The sequence below is a fragment of the Manis javanica genome, chromosome 5, assembly GCF_040802235.1.
Source record: "Manis javanica isolate MJ-LG chromosome 5, MJ_LKY, whole genome shotgun sequence".
NCBI lineage: Eukaryota > Metazoa > Chordata > Mammalia > Pholidota > Manidae > Manis > Manis javanica.
Window position 1 is genome coordinate 25059574 of NC_133160.1, and position 15029 is coordinate 25074602.

At 35.5% G+C, this 15029-nt stretch overlaps 1 protein-coding gene across 7 annotated transcripts in view; it reads right to left on the reverse strand.

Annotated features, from left to right (window-relative positions):
• Positions 1 to 15029, reverse strand: part of TPX2 (TPX2 microtubule nucleation factor) — a 65185-nt gene that overhangs the window by 26525 nt on the left and 23631 nt on the right. For all 7 annotated transcript variants that reach the window (XM_073236755.1, XM_073236754.1, XM_017653708.3 and 4 more), the window contains 2 exons: positions 9218 to 9392; positions 6615 to 6737 (listed from right to left, as the gene is read on the reverse strand). In XM_073236755.1, coding sequence (XP_073092856.1) covers positions 6615 to 6737; positions 9218 to 9323 — 229 coding nt within the window. In that variant the 5' untranslated portion in view covers positions 9324 to 9392. The remainder of the gene's footprint in view (positions 1 to 6614; positions 6738 to 9217; positions 9393 to 15029) is intronic.

The window sequence follows — 15029 nt, forward strand, 5'->3', positions numbered from 1 at the left end:
TCAGACACGTGAGAACTCAAAAATTCCCTGCTACACCTAGTCTTAGGAAGTTCCCTGAAGATACACTCCTGCAGAATGAAGTACAAATGAAAAAATACAAAAAAGAAATAAGCTTCAGGAAACAAAGCAGAAAAGATATTATAAATATTAAGAAAGGCTATGCTCTCCAAAAAAAAAAAAAAATGACAGTTATAACCTGCAAGGATCACTGTTCAATATGAAGTGGGCTACAGTATAACAAAAATTTAAGTAATCGGTAAAGCTTAAAGAGACTCTTCCTGACCTTGATGTTTTCTGTGGCCCAGGGATTGTACCAAAGAAACTGAGGAGAACCAAGGAGAACCAAGAAGGAATAAGTTACATCACACTAACTGACCTGGCATCAAACAGTATTTACACAATCATAATAATGAAAATGTTGATGATATAATCATATTATCAGACATAATGGCTGTAACCACCAGTTTGATTTAAACAGTTGAGAGTTAAAAGATACAGCATTTAAGAAAAGGGAATGGGTATAAGGGTGGAAAGGGGAAGGAGGTATTTTATATTCTGATAGTATTCTGATGTTACCATGGTCATTGTGAATCAGAAACAGAAAAAAGTACTATGAAAATAATGAGAATGGAAAAATCATATAAAGAATCATGGTAAAAATAGCACTTGATGGTATAGCTTAGGAACTAAGACTTGATAAAGAAGAAAATGCTAACCAGATGACAGGGAAAAAAATCAGGCACTGAAAATACATTTCATACATTATTTATTATTGAGAACAATTATTTGGCTCATTTCCTAAAGAAACTTTTTTTGTAGAAGGGAATAAAACATAGAAACTAAAAATGATTGTATATTATGTCAAGTCTACAATAGAGACACTTAACTTCAATTCTTCAATTAAAAGGCAGAGATGACTATATTAAATTGAAAAAAAGCAAGCCACAACAACATACTGCCTACAAGAAATGCATTTAATATATAAACATACATCATGCTAACACTAATCAAAAGAAAGCTGGAGTGGCTATATTAATATCAGACAAAGTAGATTTCAGAGCAAAAAATGTCACCAGAGATAAAAAAGATAATCTCACAGTGATAAAGTGGTCAATTCAACAAGATGACATAACGACCTAAATATTAATGCACATAACAGAGCTTCAAAATATATGAAGCAGAACCTACAAGGACAAATAGACAAATCCATAATTATACTCTGAAATTTCAATCTCTTTCTCTAGTTGATGGAACAAGTTACAGAAAAAAATCAGTAAAATATAATAGCCATAAATAATATATAAGCAAATATGCATGGCTGTATGCCAATAAAACTTCATTTACAAAAATATGTTGTGGTCAACTCATCAAGATGATGTAACAACTATAAACTTATGTGTACCTAACACCAGAGCCTCAGACACACTAAGGAAAAACTGACAAAACTGAAGGGAGAAATAGACACTTCAACTACAACTTCAATATCCCCACTTTCAATAATTGATAGAACAATCAGGAGATCAATAAGGAAATAAAAGATTTGAGCAACACTATTGACCAACTTGATCCCAACTGACATTTATGTAACTCTCCACCCAGTGACTACAGAATATACATTCTATTGGAGTACACACAGAACACTTACCAAGACAGACCATATTCTGACCATGAAACAAGTCTTAATACATTTAAAAGGATTTAAGTCACATAGGTATGTTCTTTGACTATAATGCAATTAAATCCCTCAGGAAATCAGAAACAGAAAATATTTTTGGCATCCCCCAAATACTTGGAAATTAACCCACCTCTAAATAACACATAGGTTAACTTGCAGCTAGTAGATAAGTAAGTCCTGGAGCTCTAATACACAGCACAGAGATTATAATCAATAATACTGTATTATAAACTTCAAAGTTGCTAAGAGACTAGATCTTAATTGTTCTCACCACAAAAAAGAAACAATAGTTATGTGATGTAATAGAGGTGTTAATCATATTGCAATGTATAAATGTATTAAATCAACACATTGTACACCTTGAAATTATACAATGTTATATGTCAGTTAAACCTCAAATGTAAAAAACTACATGGGTCAAAGGTAATATCAAAAGGGAAATTAAAAGGGTTTTGAATGTAATGAAAATGGAAACACAGCACATCAAATTTGTAGGACGGCACTAACCAATACTTAGGGGTAAATTTACAGCAGTAAACATTAAAAAAGAAGAAGGATCCCAATGACTTCAGTTGCTACCTTAAGAAACTAAGAAAATAATAATAATAAGAGCATACTAAACCCAAAGTGAGTAGAAAAAGCAAAATAATAAAGATCAGAATGGAAATCAATTTGAGATAGAAAATAGAAAAAAAATAGAAACAAAAATCAACTAAACAAAAAGCCTGTTTTTTGAGAAGTTTAGTAACACTGATAAATCTCTAGCCAGATGAATTAGGAAAATAGAGATAAAAAACTACCAAAATCAGGAATGACAGAGGTGGCACCACTACAAAATCCATAAAAATCAAACAAATAATAAAATATTCTCAACAACTTTTTGCCTATAAATTCAACAACTTAGATGAAATGGACAAATTACTTTAAGGCAAACTACCAAGAAAGATAATCTACATCAATTAAAGAATTTGAATTTGTAGTTGAAAACCTTCCTATAAAGAAAACTCTAGACCCAAATGGCTTCACTAGTGAATTCTACCAAACATTTAAGAAAGATATAATATCAATTCTACAAAATTCTTCCAGAAAAATGAAGAGAAGGGAATAGAGTAAGGCAGCATCACTCTATCAAAATCAAACAAGAGAATCACAAGGAAAGCTACAGACCAATATCTCTCATGAATAACAGATGCAAAAATTCTTAACAAAAATGTGGCAAATTAAACCTAAAAACATATTTTTTAAAATATATCATAACCTGGATTAATGATTGTACATTGAGTGTTGACCCCCCTATACTGAATTTTATTGTTGTTAACAACCATTTGATCAATAAATATGAGAGATGCCCTCACAAAAAAAAAAATAAATATATATATATCATAACCAATTGGGATTCATCCCAGAAATGCCAGGTTGACTTAACATTGGAAAATCAGTATAATTCAACCTATATCAGAAAAAGAAGAGAAAAAAAAAAATCACATAATCATCTCAATATATGCAAAAAAAGCATTTGACAAAATCCAGCATCCAATACTGATAAAAATTATCAGCAAAACAGGAGAAAAGGTAACTTCCTCAGCCTAATAAAGGATATCTATGAAAAAAAAAATACAGCTAATGTCATATTTAATGGTGAAAACCTGAATGTTTTTATCCTAAGATCAGGAATAACACAAGCATGTATACTTTCTCTGGTCCTATCTGATATCTACTAAAGGTTCTAGCCAGTGCAATATGCAAGAAAAATAAATAAAAGGTGTATTTGCAGATGACATGATTATGTAGAAATCTAATGCAATCTATAAAAAAGCTACTAAAACTAGTAAGTGAATGTAAAAGGTTGTAGGATAAAAGATGAATACATAAATATTAATTGTATTGCTTTGTACTAGCAACACAATAGGAAATTGAAATTTAAAGAGGTATGAAAGTGCTTTTAGAACACAATTAAGGGGAATTAGTTAGAGAAAAAAGGATATTTGAGCTAGACCTTGAATGATGAGTAAGAATTTTTCAGTTAAATTAAGGGTATTCTACTAATATTGTCAAAATGGCCATCCTGCCTAAAGCAATCTACAGATTCAATGCAATCCCTATCAAAATATTGACAGCATTCTTCCATGAACTAGAGAAAATAGTTTTAAAATTCAAATGGAACCACAGAAGACCCTGAATAGCCAAAGCAATCCTGAGAAGGAAGAATAAAGGTGGGGGGATTATGCTCTCTGACTTCAAGCTCTACTACAAAGCCACAGTAATCAAGACAATTTGGTACTGGCACAAGAATAGACCCATAGATCACTGGAACAGAATAGAGAGCCCAGATATAAACCCAAGAATATATGGTCAATTAATATGTGATAAAGGAGCCATGGATATACAATGCGGAAACAACAGCCTCTTTAACAACTGGTGTTGGCAAAACCAGATGACTACATGTAAGAGAATGAAACTGGATAATTGTCTAACTCCATACCCAAAAGTAAACCGGAAATGGATCAAAGACGTGAATGTAAGTCATGAAACAAAACTCTTAGAGGAAAACATAGGCAAAAATCCCTTGAATATAAACATGAGCAATTTTTTCCTGAACACATCTCCTCGAGCAAGGGAAACTAAAGCAAAAATGAACAAATGGGACTACATCAAACTAAAAAGCTTCTGTACAGGAAAGGACACCATCAACAGAACAAAAAGGCATTCTACAGCATGGGAGAATATATTCATAAACAACATATCTGATAAGGGGTTAACATCCATAATATATCAAGAACTCAAATGCCTCAACACCCAAAAAGCAAACAGTCCAATTAAAAAATGGGTGGAGGATCTGACCAAACACTTCTCCAAAGAAGAAATTCAGATGGCCAACAGGCACATGAAAAGATGCTCCACATCACTAATTATCAGGGAAATGCAAATTAAAACCACAATGAGATATCACTCACACCAGCTAGGATGGCCAATATCCAAAAGACAAACAACAAGAAATGCTGGCGAGGATGCAGAGAAAGGGAACCCTCCTATACTGTTGGTGGGAATGTAAATTAGTTCAACCATTGTGGAAAGCAATATGGAGGTTCCTCAAAAAACTAAAAATAGAAATACCATTTGACCTAGGAATTTACCCGAAGAAAACAAGATTTCAGATTCAAAAAGACTTATGCACCCCTATATTTATTGCAGCAATATTTACAATAGCCAAGAAATGGAAGCAACTTAAGTGTCCATCAGTAGATGAATGGATAAAGAAAATGTGGTACATATACACAATTGTTTTCAGCTATAAGAAGAAAACAAATCTTACCATCTGCAACAACATGCATGGAGCTAGAGGGTATTATGCTCAGTGAAATAAGTCAGGCAGAGAAAGACAAGTACCAAAAGATTTCACTCGTTTGTGGAGTATAACAACAAAGCAAAACTGAAGGAACAAAACAGCAGCTGACTCACAGACTTCAAGAAGGGACTAGCGTTTACCAAAGCAAAGGAGGTGGAGGAGGTGGAGAAGGAGGGAGAAGGGGATTAAGCGGCATTATGATTAGTACACATAATGTAGGAGGGGTCACAGGGAAGGCAGTACAGCACAGAGAAGACAAGTAGCGACTCTGTTGCATCTTACTACACTGATGGACAGTTACTGTAATGGCGTGTGTGGGGGGAGATTTGGTAATATGGGTGAATGAAGTAACTACAACTTTGCTAATGTGAAACCTTCATAAGATTGTATATCAGTGATACCTTAATAAAAAAAAGAGAGAAGAAAAAAAATTAAGGGTATTCTAGGCAGAGGGAACAACACTAATAGGCAGGTGAGATTGTAATAAGAAAGCACACAAACTTGGAGGGGCCTAAGGGGTGTGCATGTATGTGTGCATGGTCTTTGCCACATGATGGCCCCAGCAAGTCTCTTACTTTGGGGCTTACTGTTGACAAACAGCCTTAAACTGAAAGTGGTCCAGACAAACTAGGTAACATTAAGTCCCCTTTCAATTCAAGACCATCAAAGACCATCAAAGCAACAGAAAATCTGCCACCCTTAATGAACTAATGAATTCTACCTGAGGATATCACACTCAGGCCATAGGCACGCCACGTATGTAAGTGAAACATTCCACACAGTTCTAATCCCTTGTGCAAGAAAGACAGATGCAGAAGTTCAGGGTCCTTGTTCAGATCCTTCATTCAGTAGATATTGTCAGTACTTATGAGTTATTTCAAACTCAGCCTAGCAGCTAAGACTCTGCTATCTAGACAAGCTCACTGAAGCTATTTCCAGATATGGCTTATCTAGTTAATGGTATAACTGAAGCTAGTTTTCAGATTTACCAGAAAGAGTAATTTTCAAATGTTCTAAATTAATTGTAGTTGTGGTCACACAACTACTCTCTGAATGTACTACAGAAAAACAATGAAATGTACACTTAAGTGTGAATTAGTGTGAATTATATCTACATATTGCTGCTACTTCAAAAAAAGAATCATCTTCAAGGATTTATGAGCTCTTAAAGAATGCTTTTGTTCTGATCCAATAGACAATATTCTGTAGATTTAGTAATCATCAGTTTAAACCAATCATTTTTTAAAATCAGAAATATGACTCAGAGGATTCTTATACAGTGACAAGTGGTACTTTCTTCTCTCCTGCTGTTTTGTTTCCCAGTCAGACCCATATTAGGTTACATTAAATCTTGTCATAAAAAGAAAAGAGTTTTATATCTGGCAATAAAATTCTGTTAGCTTAAATTCCAAGAGTTTAAAAAACACCTAGCACATCATTAGTTTCACTTTCATCATGAAATAAGTTAGCCCATGTCACCAATAATAAACCAAGGGATACAACATTTAGGTAATACCCCCAGATCCCTTATGTTCTTAATCCATTGTTCAACCATTCTGACAAAGAGCTTTTTTCTAAGATGTTCTTTCTTACCTGGTCTCAAAGGTGTGACAAGAGCTTGCTGAGGATTAGCCTTCCTCAGAGGAGTTTTGCTCTGAAAAATACCTCCTGTCCCATTCTTCCCAGGAAATTTATTCTCCAAATTGGCTTTTTCCTCTGTGAAAAGGTAAGAGCATCATCATAAACAATCAGCAAGGAAACAAAATAAATCAGTGCCATGCATTTAAAATGGGGCCTAAGGCCCCTTACCTGTACACTCCTAAGTCATTTGGCAAGTACAAGCAAAGTTCTAGTGACCAGCAGGAAAGGAGCAGGAGTGTACGTCAGAGATATACTATAACAGCTGTCATTAAGACACTGGTAACACTGAACAAAGTATAATAAAAAAGGAGAAGTGCAGACTCTGCATTGTGAACAGCTCCTTATCTTTGTTTGATACATATTAGGACCATATAAGAACTGGCCTCATCCACCACTTAAATATAATTTTATCTTCAAGAAAACTGGAGCCACCAAGATCTGCAGGGCTTACAAAGGAACATCTCATAGTTTGAGTTGAGGTTCTTCCTAGGATGAACTAGGATGGTGAGAGGGAAGTTTGGGGTATGTGAGGATGCAACAGAGCTAGGCTCTCTCGAGGAATTATTTTTTTTTTGAGAGGGCAGCTCTCATATTTATTGATCAAATGGTTGTTAACAACAATAAAATTCTGTATAGGGGACTCAATGCACAATCATTAATCAACCCCAAGCCTAATTCTCAACAGTCTCCAATCTTCTGAAGCATAACGAACAAGTTCTTACATGGTGAACAAGTTCTTACATGGTGAACAGTGCAAGGGCAGTCATATCACAGAAACTTTCCATTTTGATCACGCATCACGAACTATAAACAATCGAGTCAGATATGATTATTCATTTGATTTTTATACTTGATGTATATGTGAATCCCACATTTTTCCCTTATTTTTTTTTTTAATAAAATGCTGAAGTGGTAGGTAGATGCAAGATAAAAGTAGAAAACATAATTTAGTGCTGTAAGAGGGCAAATGTATATGATCAGGTCTGTGCCTATAGACTAAGTATTAATCCAAGCTAGACAAGGGCAACAAAACATCCACAGATGCAGAAGATTTCTCTCAAAACAGGGGGGGTGAGGTTCTAAGCCTCACCTCTGTTGATCCCCAATTTCTCACCTGATGGCCCCCCTGTGACTGTGCCTGTCTTAGGTTGTTCCTCCCTTGAGGAATCTTACCCGTCTCTGGCTAACCAGCTGTCTTCCAGAGCTCTCTCAAGGAATTTTATCTTAGTTTCTGCTGTGCCCAAAAGTCAGTGCAAAGCAGTGAAACATCTGTTCTACCAACAGTCTACTGATAGATAGAAGCTTGAAGAATACAGTGAGCCTCAGCAATAATACCACAAATATACAACTGTGTAAAAAGATGTGATTGTTTGGAAGTCAATCAGAAAGTAATATGTTAGAAATAAAGTGGTTTTGAAAAATAGTGGTATATTTTTCTTCCAAACTGTATTTAACAGTACTGTCATGCCAATAATTCCTTTTTTTGTTTTAAAGAAAACTTAGAAAAAGAGATAGACCACCCAGGCCTTTCCTTAGGGTTTCAGTGGAGCAAGGGCATGGAGAAGACCTGTGTAGGGCAGCTGGCCCTCTTTTTTATCTTTCCTCCCACAGCACTTCCAACAGACCCCTCCTGTCGGGATTCCCAATGGATACCAATAAATACCATCACATTTGGACATTGCACTATAAATGATAAGTGCAACTGCAATGGACTCACTTTTGAACCCATCACATACTTATTTCTCTTAGTAAGGAGGATAAAGACATGAGAAAGAACAAAATGAAGAGGACCCAGCAACTACTAGCCTGATGTTATCACTGCTCTCACATATTATTCCAAAGTCATATAAAATCATAACCACATCCTTACTTATTGTTGACCTGGTATCACAGTTTGTGTCATATCACACTACCCAACAATAGGGAATCCTATCTCTGCTTTGGGCACTGGGGCCTAAGCAGCCTAATCCCTCCACTTAAAAATGAATTGGTGAGGAGTAATAAAAGGGAGGTGAGTATAGCTATAAAAGGGCAACACAAGGATTCACAAGTTAGAACTATTCAATATCTTGACTATGGTGGTAGATAAGCTACACAGGTGATAAAATTGCATAGAACTTAATAAACATAAATGAATACAAGTGAAATGGGAAATCTGAGTAAGATTGGTGGATTGTATCAATGTCAATATCCTAGTAGTAATATACTCTATGGTCAGTGACAGAACAAGTTTTTTATGGGCTGCCATCACCACCCACACGTTCTGAGTCCTAGAGTTTCATTCAACTTTGTTTCATTTGGATTTTCCTATATGTCCCTAAGGCTCAAGTGTTTGTCATTCTTAATTGCAAAATAACATTGATTTGTACTGTTAGTCCATTCCCAAAATACTGGGCGTTTCCATTATTTTATCATCCATGGATAACAAAGTGTCTTGGTGCAAAAAGGAGTTTATATTTCAGTTATTTTCTTATAACCCCTTCTGTATTTTGAGAGGTCCCCTGCACAAAGCAAGCCAATAACCCTTGAAATGGCAGGAGAAAGGACACACTTACCAAACCAAGAATCTATGTTTTGGTGATCTTCCTCATCATCCAAAGATGTAAAATTTATGAAGTCCGTGGGAGCATCATAGGAATAGGAGATTTTAACTTGTGACATTGTCCCTCCTTGGCACAGAAGAGCACGCTTTCCCCAGTATTCGTGTCACTCTTCTCAACAGGTCACTTCCTAAGGAAAGAAGGATGTTCAGAAACTTGGCTGCATATTAACCTAAAGTGCTGAGTCCCTAGCAATTACTTTGTGTTTACTATCACATTCATAACTCTGAAAATCATAACTCTGAAAACAATATATCTTACTTTTAAAACCAAACTAAAAATTCACTTTTCTTTTCTTGTGATTTGAAGACACTCCTTGAGGTAAATATGTTGGCATCAATATGAAGCAAAGTTTGCCAAGTACCTACAACATGCCAAACTCTGGGCCAGGTGTTCTACATTATTTTATTTTCCTTCAATCCACCAGTTTCTCATTTCTAGTCTCCCCCACATCCAATTCCTTCTCTCTTTCTCTTCTCTGAATAACCCAGTTTCTGAAGCACACCATTAAATTTTATACCCGCAAACCAAAATTTTACTCATCTTTCAAATTCAATTCAGTTCTCTATGAACTCTTCCCAATTTCTACCTATCATACATAATTGCTGCCTCTCCAAAACCATACTGCTTTGCTTACCATCCTATTTTATACTCTTTAACTATGCAAATGTCTCTCCTGGTAGACTATAGGTTTCTGAAGGCAAAGATGGATTTCATGCACTTGTATATACCTCATCCATTAAGGAGCTTAGAACAGTTTTTTATACATAGTAAGAGCTCAGTACAGTTTTGACAAGCATAGATTTTCTTTCCTTAGAAATATTTTCATAAAAACACTCTTCTTGGGCATGAAGATAAAGACTAAAACACAGCATGCAGATTAGGCAAAAAGAGTAAGTCAAAGATACGCGCCATCCCTGCTGCCATATACAAAGTTCCACACTCTGTCTTGTGGAAACCTGCATAGGCTTAAAGTCAGCCCCCATCCAGCCCTGTATGGTTAAGAAAATAGCTGGAAGTAGTTTGAAAAATAGCCCAAAGGCCACATGCACTGGCAAGTAATTTCCCTATGAAATCCAATGAGCCATTTGTCTTCATATTCTGTATCTTGGAAGAGAAGTAGATACCAGTAATCACTTGCATGTGTGTTTATGTAATTAAGTACCTTTAAGTCCTTATTTTATTATAAAAATATGTACTTATTAAAAACATTAGATCACAAAAACTTTTATTAGTAATCTACAGTGCCACACTGTTTCAGACTCCTGCCTTCTCTTTCTCTCTCTATATATATAAACTTTTTTTAATGGGATCACTGACATTTTGAATCTGCTTCAGACACCAAGAGCATTTTCCACCAATAAATAAAGCTATGTCAACTGATAGCTGCACCAAAACTTCCTTATTCCCTATTTTTAGGCTTTTCCCGATATTTTCACTTTAAAGATACTAGTAGGAGAATATCCTTATAGCTAAATCTCTACACACATCCATAATTCTTCCCTTAATTAAGATGAATTCTTAAAGATGGAATTGCTGGCCCTTGACACATAACTGTAAAAATGTTCCTCAGAAGAGTAATACCCACTTACATTACCAGAGAGGTGTGCAGTTCCCCAAACCATCATCAATTCTGGGCACTAACAGCCCAATGCTCATTTTCTCTACATTAAACCACTATACCTATACTCTGAGCTAAACCATGAGATTAGTTACACTATACTCACTGTTGCTCAGTGGTCTGGCCAGCATTTCATTAGCCTCTCTCAGTAGACAGGGAAAATTCAGAAGGTACTTCAGGGCCTCAGAAACACTTGTTCTGACAAATATTTGGTTTACGTACACCAGATAATTTCATCTTCCCAGTCTCTCCTATGAACTCACTGCTGTCAGAATTCCACAGATACCTTTTTAACAATGCCCCAAATGAGGTACTTAGTGTGGAAACATGACATTTTGGAACTGGGAGGAATCTTAGATGACGCCTAATGTTTGCAATTTATAGGTAGGGATTAATTAAAACAAAAAGGAGTCCTCCAAGATCTCACAAAATGATTATGGTAGAAACAGTTACCAAAATGCTTCTACATGCCAGGCACCATGAAGTACTAAATACATACTATTTCTAATATTCTCAACAATCCTGTAAAGCAACAATTATTATCTCTATCCTGGAAGAGGAAGTTGAGGATAATACAGATTAAATGACTTGCCCAAATTCAATTATATAAAGGCAGAACTAGATCTAGAACTGACACTCCTAACTTCAATACAACATTCTCTCCACATGATTCTGCCCTCTCACCCTGTGAATCAGAGAAGCATGTTAGTGCAGTTGAAGTCTCTATTGGCTGAGAAATAGTATTGGACTTACTTCCAAGTAGATACATTCTCCATAGTCTTTTGCTCTGAAGAGAGGATTCTTTATTATCCTCCTAAATTTTTCACTGTCCCCCATTTCTACTTTCATTATTCAATTTAATTCAAGCTATTTGTTAGTGGTCTGCTCTTATTATACACTTGCTTGGAGCCATAAGATGTGGCCTTGATGTATTGGAGCTCTTTTCTCACTAATATTCAAGGATGAGACTCTATGTCTCATACAAAAAGTAGACCTAGTCTCAGGCACAAAGGTATTTAAAATCTAGATAGGAGCTAAGTTCTATTACACTCAATAAGTAAGACAGTATACAATATTAAATTGTATAGTATAAACTCTAAGTATAAAGAGAATTAGAGATTAATTAACATGGCTTAAGCCAAACTATGAGTAAATATTTTCTATGAATATCATCAAAACAGTACAGTAGGACTCACACTAATACCAGAAGTCACCTCCTTGATCACCACCTTCCAAGACTGGAGTAGCCACAATTATGGCCAGTGAAAACAAGGTAGGAATCTGCTGAGGGACTCATAAGAAAACTCTTACTTTCCTGATACAGCTACAGCCCCCATTCCTGCCCTATCACTTCACCCTTCTTGACTTGAAAGCAGACAGGCCTAGAGCTATAGCAGCCATTGCATACAAGTGAATGCGTGGGTAAGAGAGTAACAAACATTGGCCCTGACATCTCTGAACAACTGAGCATGGATAACCAAGTATCTGCAACCATCTACCTCCAGACAATAATACCCTTTTTATACAAGCCATTAAAGTCACATTTTCTGTCACTTATAGCCAAAAATACTCCCAACTAACACGGAAGTCCAGAATTCTAACTCTGTCTCTAACATTTACTAGACATATATGACAGTGGGCACATCACTCTACCTTCCTGCCCACCTACTTCCCATAAACAAATGAGAAGGCATTTTAAGTGCTATGAAATACCTTCATGTCAGGTATTATCACTGCCTTTTGACCCACTGATGCCTTTTCTCTCCTTGACCACATTTGTATTCAAAAGACCCTTCCTGAAAAATTCCCCAGCAACTGACAGTGGTTAAAATTCCCCTGCAGTGAGGAGGAAGTTTTCCTGTTCTATTGAACAAACATGCTGAAACACATGGGAAAATCTTGGATTCCCATGATCTTAATGCCTAACCCAGGTCACTGGGAACACTTCCCAGGCAGGAATGTAATGAAGACAACTAAAGCTGGGGGAGGGAAGAGGCAGGAATGCAATATGCAGCAGCCCCTCTCAGCTTCCTAAAACCATGATCCCCCTGAAGCATGCTGCTGAAAACCACCTGGAAAGCATTCAAATTTAACTCCTCATATCCTTTTTTCTTTTTTTAATTATGGAGCTATACTGCTGGCCTCTTTGCAGGTCAATTTGCATTTTTCTTTTTGCTAGATCTTGCCAAATGTAGAAATTGAGCTTATAGATATCTATCAATGCTTATATAAGTCTAAGAAAGTTCACCACAACATTGTTCACACAAGCAAAAAAATAGAAAGCCAAAATTACACCAACAGGAGATTGGTTGGATAAATTATGGCATAACTGTATATAAAAAATGAAATAATTTTAATATTAGGTAACTTTGCATATGTGATATGTATAGAATGAGCTCCAAGAGCAATTAAGTGAGAAAAGTAACATACACAAGTGTGTGCTCCCACTGATGTTAAAAAGAATGAAAGGAGCAATATATAAACTATTATGGAAACAGACACAAAAGTGTTAACAATATTTGAGTCTGGAAAGAGAGCTGGAAGTTCTGGGTCAGGGGAAAATTTTTCACTATGTGAACTTTTACATTCTGGATATATTTTATTATGTAAATGCATACCTTTTCAGTTTAAAGAACTAGTTAAACAGTAATTATTCCCCCCAGAATCTATGTTTACAGTCCAGAGGTCACTGAACTTTCTGGAATTTTTATTAAGTATTCTTGATAATTCAGCAATAATTATTAAACCTCTTGACTATGGGAAATAATGCTTCCCATTTACACGGTCAATATATTGGCTACTAACTTCATGTATCCAAATGTTATATATTCTTTTTCTTTTTTTAATGTTCCTGAATAAAAACAAAAGTTCCTGGGTCTGACTTAATAAAAAGGTACATCAACTTGAAAAAAAAATTAAAAATAATAACAGCTATTAATTACTGAGTACTTAGGACATGTCAGACACTGTTGGCAGTGTTTTATGTGTATTAATTCAGTAAATCCTCACAATAATCCTATGAAATAGGTACTGTCATTATATTTGAACTCAGGCCCTAAGGTTATAACCTAAACCACTGCACTATCCACTGCCTCTCACATTTATTTAAAAATAGACAGTATATAGATCAATATGAAATGTCAAGGAACAAGGGACATCTATATAACTTCCAAGTACTGACTGTCTACTACAGGCCAAGCAACTTACCAAGGCACTTCACATAAATCATCTCATCCAAACTGCATTAACAATATAGAAGGTAGATATCATCACCATGATTTTCAAATAAGGGAACAGGCTCAGAGAAGTTAAACTACTCTGAGATCACCAACTAGTAGGCAGCAGTATTGTTTGAAGATGAGGTCTGGGATCCCTATAATATACAAGGTTTTCCTATAACTATTCCTTCAAAACTGAGGTAGGTAAACAAATCATACTAACTTGTCAAACGCAAAAATAACTGCTATATATAAAAATTAAGCATCCCTGACAAGTTGTTCATAAAGAACACTCTGATAAACCTATTCTAAATACACTGAGAAAACTCTGAGCTAAATGTTCTCATAAAGTAAAACACCATCTCTTTTCTCTTTCTCAGTTCATACTCTTGTATATAAAGATTTTGCTGTATGTAAGATGGAGGCTAGTTTGAATCTTTCAGTGAATAGTATAGAGTAAAAGAGACTATGAAAAGAGTATTAAGGAAGTTATTTAAGGAGGGATATTTTCTGAGCGTAGGAGTGCATTTCATTGGTGGGGGTTAAACGGCAAGGTGCTCAAACCTAAATACACCAATTTCTTGTTTAGGTGAAACTTTAAAACCAAAATACCATTTTTCCAACATGACTTATTTTTAAAGAAGCTTCTATTGAGCCATCTTTTTATCTAATAGGCCAACTCAGGAGATCATTCCCACCCTCAAATCCCCCCAAAAAGGGAACAAATACATATCCATTGAGAAGTCTGACTTTCTTCAATAAAAAGGTGACAGCGCAAGTAGATAAACAATAAACAAAACCAAAAGCAACTACTGGGTTATACCAGTTTCACCACACTGATTCTCCCATAAATAACAAATATTAGGATATGAAACCTTCAAAAATTAAAAATCACAAGGCCTAGTAGGAAATGGAACAGACCAGAGCC